This window comes from Erpetoichthys calabaricus, chromosome 11 (genome assembly GCF_900747795.2).
Source record: "Erpetoichthys calabaricus chromosome 11, fErpCal1.3, whole genome shotgun sequence".
In the NCBI taxonomy this organism is placed as follows: domain Eukaryota; kingdom Metazoa; phylum Chordata; class Cladistia; order Polypteriformes; family Polypteridae; genus Erpetoichthys; species Erpetoichthys calabaricus.
In genome coordinates, this window is record NC_041404.2 from 103,146,055 (window position 1) to 103,168,771 (window position 22,717).

General features: G+C 37.6%; 1 protein-coding gene and 2 long non-coding RNA genes across 4 annotated transcripts in view; 1 reads left to right on the forward strand and 2 right to left on the reverse strand.

Annotated features, from left to right (window-relative positions):
* Positions 1–878: 878 nt before the first annotated feature.
* On the reverse strand, positions 879–11,630 carry LOC114660769 (uncharacterized). 2 transcript variants are annotated; one of them, XR_003717764.2, is made up of 3 exons: positions 11,282–11,630; positions 10,463–10,551; positions 879–1,339 (listed from the first exon to the last, which is right to left on the reverse strand). It is a non-coding gene; the product is annotated as an uncharacterized LOC114660769 (long non-coding RNA). The 2 variants fall into 2 exon arrangements; XR_007936196.1 differs by having other exon boundaries at positions 879–1,259; positions 11,282–11,597.
* On the reverse strand, positions 3,488–7,470 carry LOC114660770 (uncharacterized). Its single transcript, XR_003717765.2, has 4 exons — positions 7,262–7,470; positions 5,951–6,093; positions 5,088–5,257; positions 3,488–4,648 (listed from the first exon to the last, which is right to left on the reverse strand). It is a non-coding gene; the product is annotated as an uncharacterized LOC114660770 (long non-coding RNA).
* A 326-nt stretch (positions 11,631–11,956) lies between the features above and the next one.
* lin7b (lin-7 homolog B (C. elegans)) overlaps positions 11,957–22,717 on the forward strand; it is a 231,665-nt gene continuing 220,904 nt past the window's right edge. The window contains exons 1-2 of the mRNA XM_028813662.2: positions 11,957–12,087; positions 12,340–12,458. Coding sequence (XP_028669495.1) covers positions 12,051–12,087; positions 12,340–12,458 — 156 coding nt within the window. The 5' untranslated portion in view covers positions 11,957–12,050. The remainder of the gene's footprint in view (positions 12,088–12,339; positions 12,459–22,717) is intronic.

The window sequence follows — 22,717 nt, forward strand, 5'->3', positions numbered from 1 at the left end:
GTAGTAAAAATTTAACTCTGACAGTTTATTCAATGTTTAAAATTGTAATACGTTTATAGCCCGTCTTTAAGGCGAGTTGTTAAATGTAGGTGACTATTTCATTTGGACATTCGAGTAAACAGCAACAGTTACATATTTGTTTGAATCTGACTGACTCAATCAAGTAGAGCCCACACTTAAGTCCACGTCAATCCATTAAAATTAGGCGGACACAAATTTGTATTGTTATGTTCATTTAAATTTTCTTCAGACGTTTTTTAGTAACAATGAATATCTAATATCCAAACTTTTATTATCACTATTTTTTCAGAATCGCTAATCATAAATGACGGTGGTAAAAATATACTGTAGTCTTAATAATGCACTCGACAGAGTACTATAGTATAAGATAGTGGCACTAGTAGACTATCGTCGCAGATGTATTTTACGAATACGTCTCAGGGTCACAAGGTCACAGCCTCCCCAGGCCCCTGTGGACATTCTCAGCAAGCATACTGTTGTAGTGTTAATCTAATTGCAGCTCCATTTCAAGAGGGTCTTCAGAAATCTTCTCTCTTCAGCACCACAGTCAGTTGCAAAAGACTTGACCAGGGTGCATGGCAAAGGGCATCACTGGACAAAAAAAAGAAAACAGCAAAAAAAAAAAAACAATGGTTATTATCTGGTGATTATCTGGTGTAAATCTTTCAAAGTGTATGCAGTTCCATTCATAAACCAGAAGTAAATCATAAACTGATAGAAGTGGGAATTAAGCAGAGGTGAAGTTTAAAAATGAAGTTTTAGAAGTATTTTGAAAGGTTTTTCATTTATAGCCGGTATTCTATATTTTTGGTATACATGTGCAAGCTGTTTCACCAGTTCTTTCATAAGCAAATTAGTGGTTGTGGATTAAGGATTACACTGAGGAGTGTTGGGGGAGAGAAAGTACCAAATACAGGAAGGGACTAAATTGTTCAGAGCTTTTTATGTAATGAATAGTATAGTACTTTAAAATCAATTGTGAAGGAGACAGCCATCCAGTTTATTAAAGCTAAGGTCAAGTAAATGAGCTTGGAATATGGAGAAAAACAAAATGTAAACAAAACAAGATACATTACCCCAGAATACTTGGCAATGACGCAGTAGATTCAGACCCAAGACTCAAATGAAGGATTCTGGAAGCACTGGGCAGTAGCATCATCTTCTATTCCAACAGATATCACAGCATTCCTTCCTTCTTTAATTGCTGCCCTATCTTTCGGTTAAATTCTTCCACTTCACTAAAGCAAGTAAAATATAAAAATAATAAACAAGAAATATTTAAACACTTACTTCAAACATTCATAGACTTGACTTTTACCTGATACCACCAAGGCCACCAAGAAATAAGTCTTCTGCCTCCTGTCCTGATACACCCTGTAGAGCAGCCAGGGCATGGGTGATGGACTATCCAAAATTAAGAAAGAACAAAATACAAAAGTTGCTTGCATGTAACTGAAATATGACCACATCACATTATAAGTGAAGGCATACACTAATTACCCAGTAACAAAGCAGAATACCCCTAAGAATGTATGCTTTATTTTGCAAATGAAACAGCCTGGTTTTGTTTCTATTGAAACTCATACAATGAGAAAAACACAACAGTTACTGGGATTGCGAGGATTCACACACAGACTAAAATATTGTGGTCTAATGTTGGGGAGAAAAAAAATTGCATAGTTGCATAAGAAAAAACACATTTTAACATTCGTTAGTGGATACCAATTTACTTCTCTGTTTAAAAGAACTGTAAAATTTAGACACCTGATCTGAGATACATCTAGGCAGTTCAGATTTTCATATTCCCAAAAAGAGAAAACCTACTAATCCATTAATCAAGTATAAATCAGTAAATAACAGGTAAGTCCACCTGAGCAGTTTTTTTAATAACACAATTTATTAAAAGTTTTGCATATTTCAAAATATTCATGTGCGTTCATTGAAATCACCAGCCTATTTAAAACGGTAAATTTTGTAATATTCCAATTATTAAACAAAACGTCAGATAATCCTAAATATATCTAGATTATATTACAGTATATACTGTATTCTCAAAAATTGAAAAGCATTCAATAAACATTACATACAGTACCTTTAATCATAAAATTCACGGACACACGTCGTATTTCACTTCGCTCTCTGACCGTTAAATTGTTGTTAAATTCTTCCCGTAAAAGATATTCTTTCAAGTCGTTGTAAAATTGAAAAGTCTTCATTTTTTCAAGAAGTAAAAAATATTCTTCTTCCCGGAGAAAAATTCAGTATGCTCCTGTCGCTACCCGATCTGCATAACTGAAACACATGCTGTGTACTCTTTGTATTATTTGGCAGGTACTATATATATGTTGTATAAAGTATGTAGTGTTTTTATTTTCCCACTCACGTAATAAATCATATAAAGTTTCCTTTCCGTTTTGATCTATTGTTGCAAATTCCCTCTTATGAACGAATTGTGTTTGTTTAAAAATATCTTTAGACATCAATTATTATTAATACAATTGCCATTTGTCTTAAGGCATCAGGTTTACAAAACCTAATGTATCCAACCAGTTTTATAGAATTATATGGTCCTTTTTCAAAAAAAGAAAAGAATTAACACTGTGTTGCGTTGCATTGTATTGTGCTGACTGTCCCCCTTAGTGTTAACTGTGACTGTCCACTTGTTAAAATTCTTTAATTCATTGTCAGTTGTGCAATCAGGTCATATGCTGAAGAAATCAGGAGTATAAAGTCACTGGTTCAAATCCTCATTTATTCCAATGGCTATTAGTCTTACAGAGAGGTTTAACTTTATATCCACAGACTTAAATTAAGGAAGTGAGCTGTTATCACTTGAATCAATCTATTTGATCTATTTTTTTTACAGTAAGTGCTTGCTGCTATACTTCATACTTGTAATACATTTGTTCTTAGTGATATGTTTTTAATGTTATTTCAAGGTGTCTCTGTAAAACCCGCTGAGAAACCAACTTACCTATTAATATAATAAAACTGAATTTGACAGCTGTAAAATTAAATTTTCTCCACTGAGCAGAATTTTAACAGCATGAAATAGTTCAGTTTATGATGAACACCATGTGGACAGAGGGCAGTGATATTCTTTCTTATAAGTTTAATCAACATAACACACCGCTGTTTGTGTGCAGACTCGTCTCATGTCAATGGTTTTATTCACCCATATTGATACAGAGCCAGTTCATTTTTATAACTTAAAAAAAGGAAATACAATACTGTACACTTATACAAACATTTTTTATTGAAGAAATAAATGGTATGTTTAAAAAATAAAAGTGAAAGATCTGTGAACAATGTTTCTCAAAAAAAAAAATTATACACACATCCATATTTATATGTATATATACTGTATATATATTATGAGTTGAAAATTCAGTAATCATAAAGATGTATAAATGGTAAATGCATTTAACTAGAACACAACTACAATGAAAATGGCCAACTAGGGGAGGTGTTAAAAACTATTAGGGAAGGAGAACACAAATATATTTACAGATTTTTACCTTAGTATTTAAAAAAAATGTTAAGTCAAGGTTTTGAACACAATAAAAGTGAATCATTAAATTTGACAAAAAAGGAAAAATGCTATTTTAGTTTTATGAACAAGATGCTACCCAGAGTCAAAGAATTGTTATTGTGGACGAAAAAGGCACACTGAAAAGCAGACAGATAATATTTTCTCAATTCTCTTTATTTATTCATTCGGAGTCGCAGTAAGTAGAGATTCAAAAGAGTATAACTTATTGCCGCAAAGCTCAATTGAACCCTGATCAAAAGCCAGGAGGGGTTTTTTATACTTCAGCATCTCATGATTAATAAGACAGAAAGAACATCCTTATCAAAACAGTAAAGTTAAACAATATGTCTGTTGAGCTAAGCATTATCTGTGTTTTGGAAGCTAAGCACAGGAGAGACGCCTTTGCATAAACTACATGTACTTTCTGCAGCCTTGTGACCTTGTCCCTGAAACATTCACTCTGAGAAAGGGAAAACAAGAAACAGCTTAGATTTTATTCATGTGGACACTATTTCTCCTGAACCCTGGAATAACATATTTTTGTTAGTTCATAAGCCAAAGCGTCTCTCACTGGCAAGTTACAAAATAGTTATTATAAAAATTCTAATTTACTAAACACACAAAAATACATGGTGCTGAGGAGAACATTCTTCTTCTACATTATCCAGCAATATTCCATAAAAAATGTGTTCTATTTAAACTGACATTTTTCCTAATTTGTTCACTGATAATATTTTTATATCACCTTTGCTCCACAAAGATATACAGTTACAAAGAAAACTGAAGATATTATAAAAGTAAATAAGAAGCAAATGGAGGGGTCCTTGTCCTTTGTAATAAATACACTGCCTGGTCAAATGGCTGGGGACAAAGACAAACTTGCAGCCTTCAAGGACACTGGAGATAATAAACCTCTGGGGGTCACAAGCCAAAGCCCAAACAGCCCCCTCTGCACATCCCAGCATACATAATTGTGGCCGTCTTACTCCAATCACAATTCCATTTCAGAACGTCTTGTGAACTTTTCTTCTGTCGCAGGCAGTTGGAGTTGATGTAACAGACGGTGGAGACGCAGGGGGGCACCACTGCAATAAACTGGAAAAAAACAACAGAGAAAAACAGCAGAAGTTAGTGCCCAGTGCAGAGCTTTCAAAGTGTACACAGTACCATTTCTGATCTATTACAACCAATGCAAGTAATTAAGAAAAAGCCAAATTAGAAAAGTGGGCTTGTTGTTCGAAATGCTTGACATTTGTAGCCTGGCACCTCTCTATTGGCAAAGCATTCCAGATTTTGTTGCACGAGTACAGAAAGCTGCTTGTTTTTATGGTTGATCTTGGAATAAAAAGCAAAGCAACGTTTGAGAAAAGAAATGTTGGAAGCGGACACTCCAAAATACAGGCAGGGTCTAAAATACTCAAAGCCTTCTAATTATTTAATAGAACCTTGAAATCAATTCTATGTGAGACAGGCGGCCAGTGTAATGAGACCGAGACAGTTTTCAGAAGAAAAGAAAAACAAAATAGACCAATACCTCGTGATCACTTGGCAAAGGCACAGCAGATCAGAGCAGAGGTTTAGATGGAGGATTCCAGAAGAGCGGGCAGGAGGACCAGCCAATACTTCAACATGGCACACGTCTCTCCATCCTTCTTCTTCAGCTGCTGCCCCATAACACGACTGGACTCTTCTACTTCACTGTAACTGTTAAAAACATAAACAGTAGATACACGATTTTCACTCACGGAGTTCAAACATTAATAAAGTGTACCCTTACTTCTTCTTCTGCCTTCTTTCTTGGTACACCTGTAGATCAATTATTAGCAAAGTAAACCATCACAATAGATAAAGTTCTGCTTAGAGTAAAGTCTGACTAATAATACTTTTTTAAATTACTGTGGTTTTTTGTTGGATGTTGAAAGAACTCCAACTTAATTGTCATTATATGTAGCATCATTTTTTTTCCTTTTACATTATGGATACAGTACATATTCTGTTACAATCTCTGTATATTTGAACTTCTAATGTGACGTGCTCAGGTGTCATTACTTACATGAAAACATCTTCGTTTTTCACTCCTGCCTTAGTTTTGTTTTAAGTTAAAATTAAGTCTTGGTTCTTTCAAAATCCAACAACAAAGCACAGTAACTTAAGAAAATAAATGTTATTTTACAAAATGGAACAACATCCCCATTTTGTGAGTGCTGGTACTGATGTGCCTCAGTCTCTGTGTTTGCGAGAATTCACACTCTGAGGCTTTCCTGTCTAAAATTAAAAAGCCGTGTTAGTTACTGGACAGAGTGAGCAGACATACAGTACAGTATTCAAGGCAGCAAAATATTACAGATCAAGTAATAAATATGGGGAGGCTTTGCAGGAATTATGCAGTAGTCTTACCTGTAGAAAGAGCAAATCTAACATGAACTGCACATCATCCCAAACTGGGAATCTTAAAAGAAAAGAACGTCCAATTATGTCTCAGAATTCAGGTACACTGGCATCTGTTGAGCCACATGGTAGGCTGGTTACCACTGGGCATCCTGTAGGGTCAAGAAAAAAAATATATAATAAAGGGGCATTGTTTTTCTAACTGCAGCAATAAGAAATGTTTTTTCTAAGGAGCAAGCCTTCTCCATTATATTCAGTTAAATGTGTGTGTGTGTGTACTTCCCCTAAACCAACAGCTTAAATGATAAGCTAATGACAAATGACAACAGCAGGTGCCCAGCCTGTCACTGTGCCACATCAGACACACACCACACTTCTCTGATGGCTTTGGACATACATTTTAAAAGTTTTTCCTACCAAACAAGGTTAAGGAAATCCATTTCAAAATTATGAATAAATAGTAGCCAACTAACAAATTAATTAATAAGTATGACATTAATTTATCCCTGAAATGTAGCTTTTGTACAAATGAAGACTAATCACCTCTCACATTTCTTACTTCTGCTCCTACTGTATTCTAAAATGTTTTATAAAGATTTATTTCTGTTACTGTCTTGAATGGCAAAACAATATCTCACTGTTTAATTCTTGTTCTTCTTCTGTATACAACTTTGAAGACTAAATGTTAAAAAATGCAGTAACTGTGGTTTCCTTGCTTCATAAATTTCCTATTCATAACTGTAAAGTTCAGAATGTTAGACCCTCTACTACATCTTTCTGTATGGACATTAATATGTATGGACATTAATATGCTAGAAATAGCTTTAAAAACGGAAAGCACAGTAAAATAATTAAACCATGTAAAATTCTGAGCTGCTTCATTAACAATTTGTAATGCTATTATCTACATCCCTCTTTATTGTAATAAGTTAGTTGTTGCTATTCTCCTATGTAATTTAGCCTTCATCGATATACCCTTGTACAGTATTGATGTAATCTGATATCAGCATAATAAAAAATACCGATGGCTTTGGAGGGCACACTTTACACCGGTCGAGAGTCAGACGTGCTCTCCTAATTCTATTCCTAATTCGACACCTCGATTACATTGTTTTGCTTAATAATTAGCACCCCGTTCACTCTTTAAGATAAAAAAATGTGGACAAATGTTAAAGAAACACACCACCAAATGCTAATAGGGTGTTACGAAATAAATGACATACATACATTAATCCATTAACCCAAACACGGAAAATGCTGTGATTTTTACGATTAAACCACGAGATTACAAAGTATTGCAACTAAAAATTATTTACTTACAAAAAGCTGTACATGTCCATTATAAAGTTCACAGACACACGTCATATTTCATTTCGCTCCCTCTTCATTCGACTAGAGTAAAATTTTTCAGGCGACACATCTTCCAAGACTTTATAAAATTCAAAAGTTTCCATCTTTTCCAGTAAGAACTTCACTTACATACGGAGATAAACGACAACACAAAAATGACTCGCAAGTACAAGCCAAACCTGACGAATGACGTATGTCGTAAAACATTAGACATGCGCAGAACAAAACGGGGAGCGTCATGAAATGAATTTTAATTAGCAGAGAGCGCGGATGGGGACTCTTGTCGCAAAGGAAAAAAACACAGATCGGGCAGGGTCGTAATAGTAAAGCGCTGCGCATGCGCAAATCGGGGCGGCACCGCACTGCCCAATCTGTTTAACGCCCGATCTGCGTGCATACCAGATTTGCGCGCACAGGCGTATTGAAAGCCTAGCATGCCGTAAAGTGTTCACGCATGCGTTAAACAGATTGGGCAGCACCGTAAAGTGACCGATGACGTTTTCGTTCAATACGTATGCAATAACACACTCCGCATGTGCTTAATAATAAAAAAAAATATATACTAAACATTTCGCTTTATGGCATGGATCGCTCTCAACTGCGCATGTCGATACACAACGGGCAGTACAGTAATTTCATTTAAATGCCGTAGTAGTTGACCATAATGATAATATTATTAAATATTCATTGTACGTTCTGTTTTCAGGGCTGAATTAAGCTTGTCGTACTCCTCGTTATAAACGTTAATTGGTTATCACTGAGATCATTTCGTTTAGTTTACATAGCTCTTCTTTTTTCAGTTCCCATTGTACAAAGAAGTATTTAACCATTGCATATTTTATTATAGTCTACATATAAAAAATAAATGACAGTTTTAAAAATAGATGTATTCAAGTACTTTATTGTCATTGAGTAACGCAACGAAATTACTCGTGTCAACTTCACGTTGCATTTAAATTCCAATGTGAAATAGTTCAGATATATAACAATACAATAAATAAATAAAGTATGAACTAAAAACTGAGTAATCATACAAAATATGTTCAAAATATTGGCAAGATGCCATATATAATGTTAAAGTAACCAGGATGGATTATTATTGTATAAATGCACAGCAGTATAGATTACACATTACCTACACTACCTACATTAATTGTACATGATCAATGAAAACGATTTCAGATTGAGGAGATATAAGTTTATAGCAGTTGGAAAAAAGTTTTTTTTTTTGTCTATTTGTAGCATACAGATTGATAATAATAATAATTCTTTGCATTTATATATCTGAAATGCCTGCCAGATGGGAGAAGCTCAAACAAGTTCTGTCCAAGATGAGTGTTCTCCTTGATGATGTTTTTAGCCCTTCTTACACAGGGAATCTTGTATCGATGATCAAGTGATGGCAGTTCAGTTCCATTGAACGTCTTGTGATGTTTTTATGATCCACTACAGGGCTTTTTTTGGCAGGTTTGGTGCAGCTGTTGTACCAGGCTTTCATGCAGTTAGTCAAAATAAGTGTGTATATATGTAAAAATGAACTGTTGATGCACTTTTCATCCCTGGAAAAACTCTTTAAAAATAACTTTACATATTATTATTAATGAAATATACATGTCAGAGGGCATCATGGTTTACAAAACTTTGTTACGGTGATACTAGTGGATTGCATAAACAGTCTTTTTCAAGAAAAAGAAATCTTCATTTCATGTTTAACCTACATAAAGCACAACCCAAGCACCATCTTCTGTGATACTATTGCTCGTCTTGTACTCAAATTTGAATGGCTTTTATTCACCCATATAGTGTCTTAAATGTGAGTTAATAACTGAATAATGAAAAAGGAAATACACTTTTCATGCAAATTTTATTGAATAAATGTTATGAGAATAACAAAAGTGAACAATATGAGAACAAAGCAGCTAAAAAAACCATGTCAAATGTACAAAAAAAAAAAAAAATGTAAAAAAATCACCACATAGCTTTACATATTTTACCCAGAGCACAGAAAATTTAAAGTTACATTTTTTGCTATTTTGATCATTAAAATTATTCCACAAATAACTTCTAACATATTTTAATAAAAATAAAGCCCAAACTGCTAAACTGCTTAACAAATATATATAACTTTATGAAAACGAAAATGTATATATACAATTAAAAAGTACACAAGAGGAAAATTGAAAGGTCTTTCTCCTGAAATATATCTGATGGTCAGATGGCCCTGTTGAAGAACACAAAAAGGTCTAGTTGGTCAGGATGATTGACAAAATAACGTCTCAGGGTCACAAGGTCACAGTCACAGACCCCTGTGGACATTCTCAGCAAGCATACTGTTGTAGTGTTAATCCAATTGCAGCTCCATTTCAAGAGGGTCTTCAGAAATCTTCTCTCTTCAGCACCACAGTCAGTTGCACAAGACTTGACCAGGGTGCATGGCAAAGGTCATCACTGGACAAAATCAAGAAAACAGCAAAAAAAACAAAAAAAAAAACAATGGTTATTATCTGGTGTAAATCTTTCAAAGTGTATGCAGTTCCATTCATAAACCAGAAGTAAATCATAAACTGATAGAAGTGGGAATTAAGCAGAGGTGAAGTTTAAAAATGGAGTTTTAAAAGTATTTTGAAAGGTTTTTCATTTATAGCCGGCATTCTATGTTTTTGGTATACATGTGCAAGCTGCTTCACCAGTTCTTTCATAGGCAAATTAGTGGTTGTGGATTAAAGATTACACTGAGGAGTGTTGGGGGAGAGACAGTACCAAATACAGGAAGGGACTAAATTGTTCAGAGCTTTTTATGTAATGAATAGTATAGTACTTTAAAATCAATTGTGAAGGAGACAGCCATCCAGTTTATTAAAGCTAATGTCAAGTAAATGAGCTTGGAATATGGAGAAAAACAAAATGTAAACAAAACAAGATACATTACCCCAGAATACTTGGCAATGACGCAGTTGATTCAGACCCAAGACTCAAATGAAGGATATTGGAAGCACTGGGCAGTAGCATCACCTTCTATTCCAACAGATATCACAGCATTCCTTCCTTCTTTAATTGCTGCCCTATCTTTCGGTTAAATTCTTCCACTTCACTAAGGCAAGTAAAATATAAAAATAATAAACAAGAAATATTTAATCACTTACTTCAAACATTCATAGACTTGACTTTTACCTGATACTGTATTCTGGGCCACCAAGAAATAAGTCTTCTGCCTCCTGTCCTGATACACCCTGTAGAGCAGCCAGGGCATGGACGAAGGACTATCCAAAATTAAGAAAGAACAGAATACAAAAGTTAATTGCATGTAACTGAAATATGACCACATCACATTATAAGTGAAGGCATACACTAATTACCCAGTAACAAAGCATAATACCCCTAAGAATGTGTGCTTTATTTTGCAAATGAAACAGCCTGGTTTTGTTTTTATTGAACTCATACAATGAGAAAAACAACAGTTACTGGGATTGCGAGGATTCACACACAGACTAAAATACTGTGGTCTAATGTAGGGGAGAAAAAAAAATGCATAGTTGCAGAAGAAAAAACACATTTTAACATTCGTAAGTGGATACCAACTTACTTCTCTGTTTAAAAGAACTGTAAAATTTAGACACCTGATCTGAGATACATCTAGGCAGTTCAGATTTTCATATTCACAAAAAGAGAAAACCTACTAATCCTACTAATGTGAATTTCCCATTGGGATTAATAAAGTATCTATCTATCTATCTAATCAAGTATAAATCAGTAAACAGGAAAGTCCACCTGAGCAGTTTTTTTAATAACACAATTTATTAAAAGTTTTGCATATTTCAAAACATTCATGCGCGTTCATTGAAATCACCAGCCTATTTAAAACGGTAAATTTTGTAATATTCCAATTATTAAACAAAACGTCAGATAATCCTAAATATATCTAGATTATATTACAGTATATACTGTATTCTCAAAAATTGAAAAGCATTCAATAAACATTACATACAGTACCTTTAATCATAAAATTCACGGACACACGTCGTATTTCACTTCGCTCTCTGACCGTTAAATTGTTGCTAAATTCTTCCCGTAAAAGATATTCTTTCAAGTCGTTGTAAAATTGAAAAGTCTTCATTTTTTCAAGAAGTGAAAATTATTCTTCTGCCAGGAGAAAAATTCAATATGCTCCTATTCTCTACAGCGTTCTTCTTTCTCCTTCTCACTCGAATGGCGAAAGTTCTATTTGTTAATGCAGACCGAGAAATTAAAATCCCGTGGTAACTTTTTTTCTCGTGTGTCGTAAAACATTGGACATGCGCAGAACAAATCGGACAGCGTCGTGAAATGAATTTTAATTAAGCAGAGAGCGCGTGCGCGACACAAATCGGATGGGGACTCCTGTCGCAAAGTAAAAGAAACGCAGATCGTGCAGGGTCGTAATAGTTAAGCTATGCGCCTGCGCGCGCAAATCTGGTAGGCACGCAGATCGGGTAGCGACACGCACCGCAGATCGGGTAGCGACAAGCGACAAACGCCTGCGTGAACATTTTACGGCATGTTAGGCTTTCAATACGCCTGCGCGCGCAAATCGGGCAGGCACGCAGATCGGATAGCGACACGTGACAGTGACAAGGTTTTTTTTTCCCCTCCCCCCATTAGCGTCTTCGTACGCATGCGTAAAACCGATCGGGCATCGCCGAAGTTCGTTTACAAATCGGTCAGACTGTGCAGATCGAGTAGTGGCAGCATCTTCTCTCATACGATCACATGGTTATTAAAAATGGCCGCAGTGTCACAGCCCCTTGGATTAGAGCGAGGTATGAAAATTATTAAGCGCATCCTTAGCAATCAAAACGTAGATGCTCTTTTTTACTTAAGTGTTTGTTGTATGAATGTGACAATATAAAAAATTTAAACAAATTTTAGATCTCAACTCTTTCTGACATTTGTGGATTAGGATTAGCATATGTATGGATGGCGTACTAGCTATTTGGCATTTCTGGAACAGACTAGATTAACCTACAACGATCATGTACCATTTGATGATTCGTAATTTCTTTTTTTTCCAGATGTATGCAGAGCTATTGAACTTTTGGAAAAACTGCAGAGAAGCGGAGAAGTACCGCCGACAAAATTGCAGGCCCTGCAGAAAGTTCTGCAGAGCAAATTTTGTTCAGCCATTCGAGAGGTGAGTTTCTCCTTTGATTCTCAACTTGCATACAATAAACTTTCCGATAAGTTTAAATATGTGGATGAAAGGAGGTGAGAGAAGAGATAGTTTAAAAAAAACAAGCAATACAAAATGGGATCTACATTCTTAATAGCCGTTAAAAGTTTTCGATTGAATAATTTTTAGGGAACCGAGAGAGACTCTATCCTCTTGGCAGCACATATAATGTGATATAAGAAAGCGTGAGCTCATTTTCAAGCTTAATAATGAACTGAAAACATGTAACTAGGTGTGATTCTGGAACCAACACGTGTGATTTAAAAGTAGATAGCCTAATTTTCCAGTTAAAACTTAATTTCTACTTTAATATTTGCATCTGTCATTCTAATAGGTCATCAGATATTTGTTTTGAATTAAAAACAAAACAAAAGTTAAATTTATTTTTAGTGTACTCTACAATTAACACAGAAAATGATTAATTGGATTTGATAATGTTATCACTGAAAAGTACTTGCAGCCTAAATTCACTAAATAGGTCCTTCTTTGTTAACATATTTACTTAAGTAAATTTAAGTACATTTGGGACAGGGAGAAATTTAACTTTTACAGAAGCTGAAGAAATTCAGAAATATTTTTTAGCAGTCATCAGCAAACCGCCCAAGCCCATCATGTGCCCTTGCCCAGAATTCCAGAAAATAAGAAATGAACTTCTGATTTGGCTAATGATAAGAGAGTAGTCACAGTGAGGGATTATAAACACATATTATTGTAGGAATGAAGGTGCTCCAGTAGCATTTCTTGACACAATTCTGTTTTAATAATTTAATTGCAAAAAATACTTAGTGATTTTACATCAAGGCAGTTCAGTTAACTGGTGAACTGAAATAAAATGACAAGCACTTTGTAATTACAACAATGAAAATTTATTCAATTAATAGTACTAGGGTGTTGTACCGTGTTAGCCATTATGAATGTAGAGAAAAGCCAAGCAAAATGACACCTTTTATTGGCTAACTAAAAAGATTACAATATGCAAGCTTTCGAGGCAACTCAGGCCCCTTCTTCAGGCAAGATGTAATACAGAAACTGAAGTTTCCTATGTTTATATACAAACTCTAGGACAAGAAACAACATTGGTAAATATTTAAATGAGAAATTTTAAATGTAAAAAATTAATAGATTCATTCAGGCTAGGGTTAATTTAACAAGAGAGAAAAGAACCATGTATTGTCAAGATCTCTGGATAAGAATACTGTCCAACAAAGTCTTTTGAAGTTTGTAATGAGTTTTTTCAAAACAATGTGGGTCTGTAGACAGGTTGTCTGTCATTCTAAGAGATGTAAACAATCCTCATATCTGGCCATAAATCTCTTGTCTTTATTCAATCCATGTTGTAAAGTATTAAATTTTAGCATGAGTTTAACTTCCCATTCATTTCTCTCTTGCTGTGTTTTGAAGTTGCCCATAAGCACTGTGACTTTAAAGTCCTTCTCACAGTGTCCATGGCTGTTGAAGTGGGCCGCCACAGGAACATCTGTGTTGCCATGTTTAATGTGGAACCTGTGTAAATTCATTCTCTGGCGAAGTGTTTGTCCAGTTTCTCCCACATAGAGTGCAGTGTCAGGACATTTCATGCAGAAAATTAGGTAGACTACATTAGATGATCTGCAGGAAAATGACCCCTTGATGTGATGTTCAAGTTGGCAGTGTGGTATAAGTATACGGTCTGTATCATAGATGTGGGCACATGTTTTGCATCTTTTCTGTAGGCATGGAGATGTGCCATTTTCTGTTGGTTCACTTAGGGAGCCTCGGACAATTAACACTAGAATTACCAGAGCTTACGAAAAAACTCGTATATCCGGCCCACCTTAAATCGCTTCTTAAATCCGTTCACACCTCTCCGCCAGCATCCTTTGTCCTCTAAATGTGCTGATAAAAGACAAGCTGCCAGCAGCCGGCTATTCCATCCCCCCACCGACTTAGAACGTGTGCGAACTTTTCCCAGCTCACGCCTTGATTGTTTACCTGGGAGTGAAGTGCAGTTTTACAGTGGAAATGATAGATCGTTATTTGGAAGACACGCATGAAATGCGTGTTCCGTTTCTAAAGTAATCTGTGTAAACACATTGTTAAAACAGAAACTTTTTCATATTTTAGTAATAAATGTTACAAAATGTAGTAGGCATAAACTATAGAATATGTAAAGCCCGAGTTCCAAAGATCAAATAAACACTTTCACAAAAGCTTCAAGAATGATTCAACAGCTTCTGTGGCGTAGCGCGCTAAGATTTGCCTCTTAGCGCAGAGCAGCTTTTCCTTGCCTCACAGACCTGAGTTCGATTCCCCTCTGGGGATGAAGTGTTGCTTTTTTTTCTTTTCTTTTAAACCTCAAACGGACATAAAATTTATACATTGGTATGCACTGTCAGTTACTGAGATCGTTATATTTTCATGTGGGATGCTCCTTTTAAAATATTTTTTTAACAATTGAGACTGCAATTAACAGGAACAACTGTCCTTATAACTTATTTTTAAGATCCATGACACACACACAGACAGACAGAGCACTGCGTAATAGAGAGACAGACAGGCAGAGAAGTCACTAGATATATAAATAAACAGGGAAGCCACGTGTACTGATAGAAAAAAAGAACAACATGTGCGTTGTCCCTGCTGCACTGAATAAGCGCAGGCGCTCTAACATCACCCCTCCCCCGATCTTAGTCAGATGGGGGGAGGGGTGATGTTAGAGCGCCTGCGCTTATTCAGTGCAGCAGGGACAACGCACATGTTATTCTTTTTTTCTTTCAGTACACGTGGCTTCCCTGTTTATTTATATATCTAGTTAGTGATGGGCGGAGTGAAGCCTCATGAAGCATCAACACGTTTGAAGCAATTGTGTCGGAAATCGTATCGAAGCTTCGAAGCATTTGACACTCACCTCTCTAGGGACACCTCCTGGCCATTTGTATTAACAGCACATTTTAACAGTAAACTCTTAGAGCATTGTGGACGAATACCGAATCTCTATGAAGTTGTGATATACACCTTTGAAGTCAAAAATTATAATTGGCAATAATGTCAAGCATTGTAAATCGACATACGCTTAGCAAGTAATTATTCTGCAGTAATCGGATCAACGTTGACTAGTTACGTTAGGCGCCAGCACGGATTACCGTTGTTTAGAAGTAAATGTATGCGTAACGGTGGCTTGAACAATTACGCCAGTCGGACAGCGCCAGGTCTCGTGTTCAATAACAAATCTGGTCAGCATCTGTCTTGGGATTGCAGATTTCCGTTGCCTGATGCGTTTGATTGATAGTTCCGATTTTGCGGCAATGCTCCTTGAAAACCTGGTTGGTGTTAGACTTCTAATCTGGAATTTAATCGGCATAATGTACATTCATATTCTAATTCCAATGTAAAACCAGCATATATCAGTATTTGAATTAAACTATTCAACCAAACTAGACTACACCTCGTGAAAATGCGACTGGTCCATCACTAACTGTCACTAAATTTTGCAATACTGATACGAACTGGCGCTACACATCCACATCATCACGTATATTGGAAATGAGACGCTGAGCTTTTGACGCACTAATGTTTCAAAACGACACCTTGAAGCTTGTTTAAAAGTGCACGTGAGATGATGAAGGGGAGGTAAAGCCAAATGTCAGTGAGATATGTCGTGTGTTACTTTTTTCAGCACTGTCAATTACTTCACCCCATGTTAGCCTTGTTAATGACGATGCTGTAGACTCTTCATCGATTGATACAGACGCCGACATGAAGATCTACTAATGCACTGGAAACAAAGAGCAGGCAGCTATCCATATTTATAGTAATTTAAAAAAAAATCTGTCTTTGCCAGAAACATTTATTCTTGTTTACCGTAAGAGCAGCCCATACTAATCATGTATCTCGAAGCATGCGCAAATAAGTCTTGATACACATATCACCTAACGTTCAAAGTACAGTGGAACCTCGAGATACGATCACCTCTGTATACGAGAAATTCAAAATACGAGGAAAGTATGAGTGAAAAATTCAGATCTAAATACGAGCATTGGTTCGCGTAATGAGCCATGAGCCAGGCTGTGGGTATAGCTCGCGGCTTAGCGAGGGGGCGTGGTAGCAGTTGCGAGCCGCGATCTCTGCGTTTCTCACTTAAGTGCACAGGTGGGAAACTGCCCACATCCATGATTGTTCCTGTGGCTGATGGGCTGCAGCTGCCATGTCCTCCCCGCATATATAGAGAAGCACGAGCCGGTTAAGGGGGAGAAAAAGTAAAAGAAAAGAGAGAGAGAGCGCGCGCGAGCGCGAGCGCAGGCGGGCGGGCGGGCAGGGCGAGTGAGTGACTGCAGGCTCGCGTGTAGCTGAACAGTGAGCTGAACAGGCGAGCCAAACAGCTGAAGCAGGACGGTGTAGAGAAGGTCAGCTGCATTAAGAGTGTCTCGCCTGTTGCAGAGCCCGCAGGTGAGACGCTAACAGAGAAGAAGCACCGGGGATTGTCATCTGTTTTTTAAAGACGGCATCCTTTTGACGTTTTAACCTCGTGTTAAAGGATTGTTATTCTTGTGTATTTTAAACCTCCACTTCACAACTGTTTTAAGGATTATTTATTTAAAGATTTATTGAATGCTCTACTGCACTTTGGACACCTGTTTTGATTCTTTTAATAATCAGTTATATTATTTACCAGTGTTATTTATTAAAGGTAGACTACAGTATATATAATTTATCAGTGTTATTTGTTAGGAAAATTGATTTTTATGTTAATATATTTGGGGTGCAGAACGGATTAACTGGATTTCCATTATTTTCAATGGGGAAGTTTGTTCTAGATACGAGAAATTCGCTATACAAGCTCAGTGCTGGAACGAATTAAACTCATATCTAGAGGTTCCACTGTACAAGACCTGCAGTTTACCTATTGTAACATAATATAGCTAATACAACTAATGAAACCCTCTACGTTAGCTGGATCTACCATTTCATCATACACATGAAACGACACATATTTTCATTAGATACATCTTGATCACACTGCTGCCTCACAGTAAGGAGACCCGGGTTAATTTCCTGGCTCCTCCCCGCGTGGTGTTTGCATGTTTTCCTCATGTTTGCGTGGGTTTCCTTCGGGTGCTCCGGTTTCTTCCCACAGTCCAAAGACATGCAGGTTAGGTGCATTGGAGATCCTAACATGTCCCTAGTGTGTGCTTGGTGTATGTGTGTGTCCTGCGGTGGGCTGGCATGCTGCCGGGGATTTGTTCCTGCCTTGCGCTCTGTGCTGGCTGGGCTTGGCTCCAGCAGACCCCCGTGACCCTGTGTTTAGATATAGCAGGTTGGACAATGACTGACTGACTGACAGGCATATTGAACATTAATGCAGTAATTAAAGCAGTAATAATGAACCTGAGGAAGAAAAGGAATATTTATGAGAAGGGACAGAAACAGTGATATCGTAGCAAACAGTATAAAAACAACATATAACACAGTAAATAGAACATATAGAATATCAAACAAGATATTACACTTCACCAGCAACCACCCGGTATCTCATAAACGGAGCTGTGTTAAAACTCTATTCAGAAGAGTCCACACCCACTGTAATGCGAAGGAAACAAAAATGAATGAATAACTTCAAACGGATACTCAAAAACATTCATTAATCTGAGCTTACACAGAAGACGCCAAAAAACTCAGCAAACAATTGAACTGAATCAGAACCCCCACTCCACCTGGCACTCGCTCCCTTATCACCACAATGTGTCAGAAGGTATAGCGGGCATCCTGGCCAAGTCAGGTGTCAGAATAGCACACAAACCCACGAACAATCTGCGCACGGTCCTCTTTAATGCTAAAAACAAGAAATCGATAGCAGAAACACGAAACGCAGTTTATAGTATTCCACGCAGTTCTTGCTCAGCAGTATACATAGGACAAACTTCAAAAAGAATCGCAACACGTATACAGGAACATCGCAACGCCATCAGAAGAAAGGACTCACTTTCATTGATCTACACGCATACTAAATCAACAGGACATACATTTAACTGGGACAAGTCAAATTTAAGGCCAGTACTAAAAGTGGCAGAGAGCTGGCAGAATCTTGGCTATCAAATGAGAACGCCATCAACAGACACTTGGACGTAAATCCAGCATATGTAAACTTAATAATAATAATAATTCATTACATTTATATAGCGCTTTTCTCAGTACTCAAAGCGCTATCCACACAGGGAGGAACCGGGAAGCGAACCCACAATCTCCTTACTGCAAAGCAGAAGCACTACCATTGCGCCACCTGTGAGGACACAGAAGAAGAACATGTTCATAATAAAAAACTGTACACCCAATACCCCCCCCCCCCCCATCACACTGATTTAGCCACCCCCCATCCACATAATGTTTTGCTATATATTGCCTTTGATTCTTGCAAGTCTAAGCATTATCCTCTGATGAAGACCCCTGGCAGGGGTTGAAAGCTCAGGAATAAAAACTACTTTATGATACATGATACATTTTTTCTCCCTTTGTGGATCTTCAGCTGCAAATATATATATATATATATATATATATATATATATATATAATATATACACAGTAATCCCTCACCTATCGCGGGGTTTACGTTCCAGAGCCCCCCGCAATAGGTGAAAATCCGCGAAGTAGCGACCTATATTTATTTTATTATTTATACATATTTTAAGGCTTTATAAACCCTTCCCACTCTTATAAACCTTTCTCACTCTCTTGTTAACCTTTCCCACGCTCTTATAAACACTTCCTATGCTCTTAAACACTTTCTACATTCTTAAACACCTCAGACCAACACTGCACGCAGCGATCAGACGTCAATGTGTCTGCACTCGCTTTGTGAAGGGGGGCAGCTGAACTCACTCTGAGCAGAAATGGACTTTGTGCTGCTTCTGCCAAAATGCCTGCTTGTCGCTCTGCGCGTTCGGAAGGAGGAGTGTGTGTGTGGGTGTGTGAGAGCTGAACGCACCTTCGCTCAAACCCCCCCCTCCCCGGAAGCGCAGTACCCTCCTGCCACTTCGCATTGTCAAGGGGGTGGGGAGCAGAATGAACGCTAAGGAGAAGTGGACTTTGTGCTGGGTTTGTGCTGCTTGTCGCTCTGCGTGTCAATAATTTAAAAGCCTGTATATCACCAATTTTCCTGTCTCACTGTCTTGTCTTGCGTGAAGTTAAAATGTTTTATAATAGTGAGATGTTACTCATATCCTTAGCCCGACATCCACATATCATATGTGTTAACAAAGTGTGTTTTATAAGTTTACATGTGTTTAAAGCACGTGGGATGGGTATTTTAAGGCTTAAACTATAAAAATGTTTATTTATATGGTCTTTCTATATCGCGGATTTTCTCCTGTTGCTGATGGGTCTGGATCATAACTTCAGCGATAGGCGGGCAATCACTTGTATTTAAAAACCCGCGAAGTCGTGAATCCACGAAAAGTGAACCGCGAAGTAGCGGTACAATCATATATATGTTGATTTCTATATTCAGTGAATACACGCATAACACTGTTCATTATAGAAGTGAGGCAGTGCAACACAGAGACTGGAATATTTATGAGAACAGCCAGAGTATTATGGTGAAGGAAGTGTTTTGAGCCATATTAGTACAGCTGTTCTTATGCATTCTAATAGTCAGCATTTTAATATGCAAAATTTGTAATTTTATATTTTGACACTAAGTAATGTACTGCACAATAATTTCAGTTGTGTTGATGATCCAGAAAGATTTGTTTCACCAATCACAACTCTGTTGAAATTTTGTAACCTGGTGGTGGAATATGCAGTGTAATGTAATTAATATAACTTCCTAACTCTCGGGTCAAAGCAGTAAGCTGACATGAGGAATGGAAATGTCCCGCCCCCATGCATTGCGGTTCGAAGCAATGAGCAGACATGCGTAGTACTGAGATTGCATCCTGATGGGGTGCCGAAGCCTCAGACATGCTGAGTACTGAGATCGTGACGGGACACCGAAGCCTCTGACATGCGCACTAGATTAACTGAGGCTTCGAAGCCTCGAACAGATTCGAAGCCTCAGACATGCGTAGTACTACTGAGATTGCGTCATGACGGGCTTTGAACGGGGATTTGAAGCCTCAGACATGCGTAGTACTGAGCTCATGACGTGGCGCCGAAGCCTCGGACATGCGCACTGGGTTAACTGAGGCTTCGAAGCGTCGAGCAGATTCGAAGCCTCGGACATGCGCACTGGGTTAACTGAGGCTTCGAAGCGTCGAGCAGATTCGAAGCCTCAGACATGCGCACTGGGTTAACTGAGGCTTCGAAGCGTCGAGCAGATTCGAAGCCTCAGACATGCGCACTGGGTTAACTGAGGCTTCGAAGCGTCGAGCAGATTCGAAGCCTCAGACATGCGCACTGGGTTAACTGAGGCTTTGAAGCGTCGAGCAGATTCGAAGCCTCAGACATGCGCACTGGGGTAACTGAGGCTTCAAAGCCTCGAGCAGATTTGAAGCCTCAGACATGCGTAGTACTACTGAGATTGCGTCATGACGGGCTTCGAACGGGGATTTGAAGCCTCAGACATGCGTAGTACTACTGAGATTGCGTCATGACGGGCTTCAAACGGGGATTTGAAGCCTCAGACATGCGTAGTACTGAGCTCATGACGGAGCTCTGAAGCCTCAGACATGCGTAGTACTGAGCTCATGACGGAGCTCTGAAGCCTCAGACATGCGTAGTACAGAGATTGGATCATGATAGGGCTTCGAAGTCTCGAGCAGACATGGTTACTGAATCTTTGTGAAGCCTCAGCACACTCAAAGGCATTGACCTCTATATTTTGAGAGTCTATCTGACACTTAACTCTCTAGTTATATTTTGTAATTCGTATTGACATTACACACTTCACTTAATATAGTTAAACTACAGTTCAGGTAGTTGCTGAGAAGTAATTATTGTTCTTGTGGTTTGCTGTGATTTCCTTTGTCTGATACATAGTGTCAAAGATATATTGTCATATATCAACTTTATATATATAAAAAGATTAGATAAATCGTGCAACCTTTTAATGGAACGCTTAATTTTGTTCAAAACCGTACGTCATATAGTATACATCTATAAATATAATTTTTTTGTCTTCATTAGGAGAATACAACAATGATACTCTCTTGTCAATTAAACCAATTTAACGTGCATATGTCAAACAACATATTTCCACATCCGCCGCAGTAAGAACAGTAGTAGTAGTTCAGTTGTGCGAAGCTCGTTAATTATCCTGATTAGGTGGCTCAATGGTATCGCAACTGTCTCTCGGTAAAAACACCAGCGGTTCGTGTCGTCGATCCTCCACTTGTTAAAGGTTTTTTTCAATTCCTCCATTTAACAATATTTTCAGCTTGGACGGATAGTGAGCGAATCGAGCTGTCGAGGGAAGATTGGGCCGCCGTAGATGGGCAGGGGGCACACGTCCCTAATTATATTGTGTATGTAAAGAGTTTCACTGTAAAACGTAATAAGCTTCATATTTGTGTGTTTGGAGACCCTGGTGTCGTACTGAATTTGTATTGTAGAAAAACAAACTACTGTCCAGCATGCCTAAATGTGTCTTTTCGTTTCTGATCGCTATACGGCACTACCAATTTAAGACAATTCGCTATAAACAGTTTCAGCCAATCAGCGCCTTCTAAACATGCAGAATGACAGTGTGACCCTTTATTGTAGCGGCGCAGCATCTTCGTACAGTCAGTCATTGTCCTGTTAGACTATTTACTGTTAAGTGCTGCTTGAGGTAGCGTTTATAGTACAACAGGTAGCCTACGTAGTTCTTAAATTGGTATTGAAATGCACACACAAGTCTCCTAAATTATTTATTGAAAGGCCTACATTTACAGTGTCCGTTTTAGGAAATCGTAGTTTTTACTTGTTCTCGTTATTAGGAATTACAATTTCTCAGTGTCATATATTATTCGTTACTACTCGGGAGTCCCGCATCATTGAGATTCTGATTTATATTCGGTATAAGCAATTTTTTTAAAAGGAGTGTTCATTGAACTGACTATAGCAGACTTGTCATCATCTTAAAATGACTTTATTGATTTGATGTTGACAATCATAAGGTCAAAAACCAAGGAGGCGATGAGTTTGCACGGACTGTGCTGTTTCTTTTTTTTGTGACATCGCATCAGTAGAGAGTGCGTCAAATTAACAATGCATTCAGTCCTAAATGGCAGCGTATACGCTTTTTTATATTTCCTAAAGGCCAATGTGTC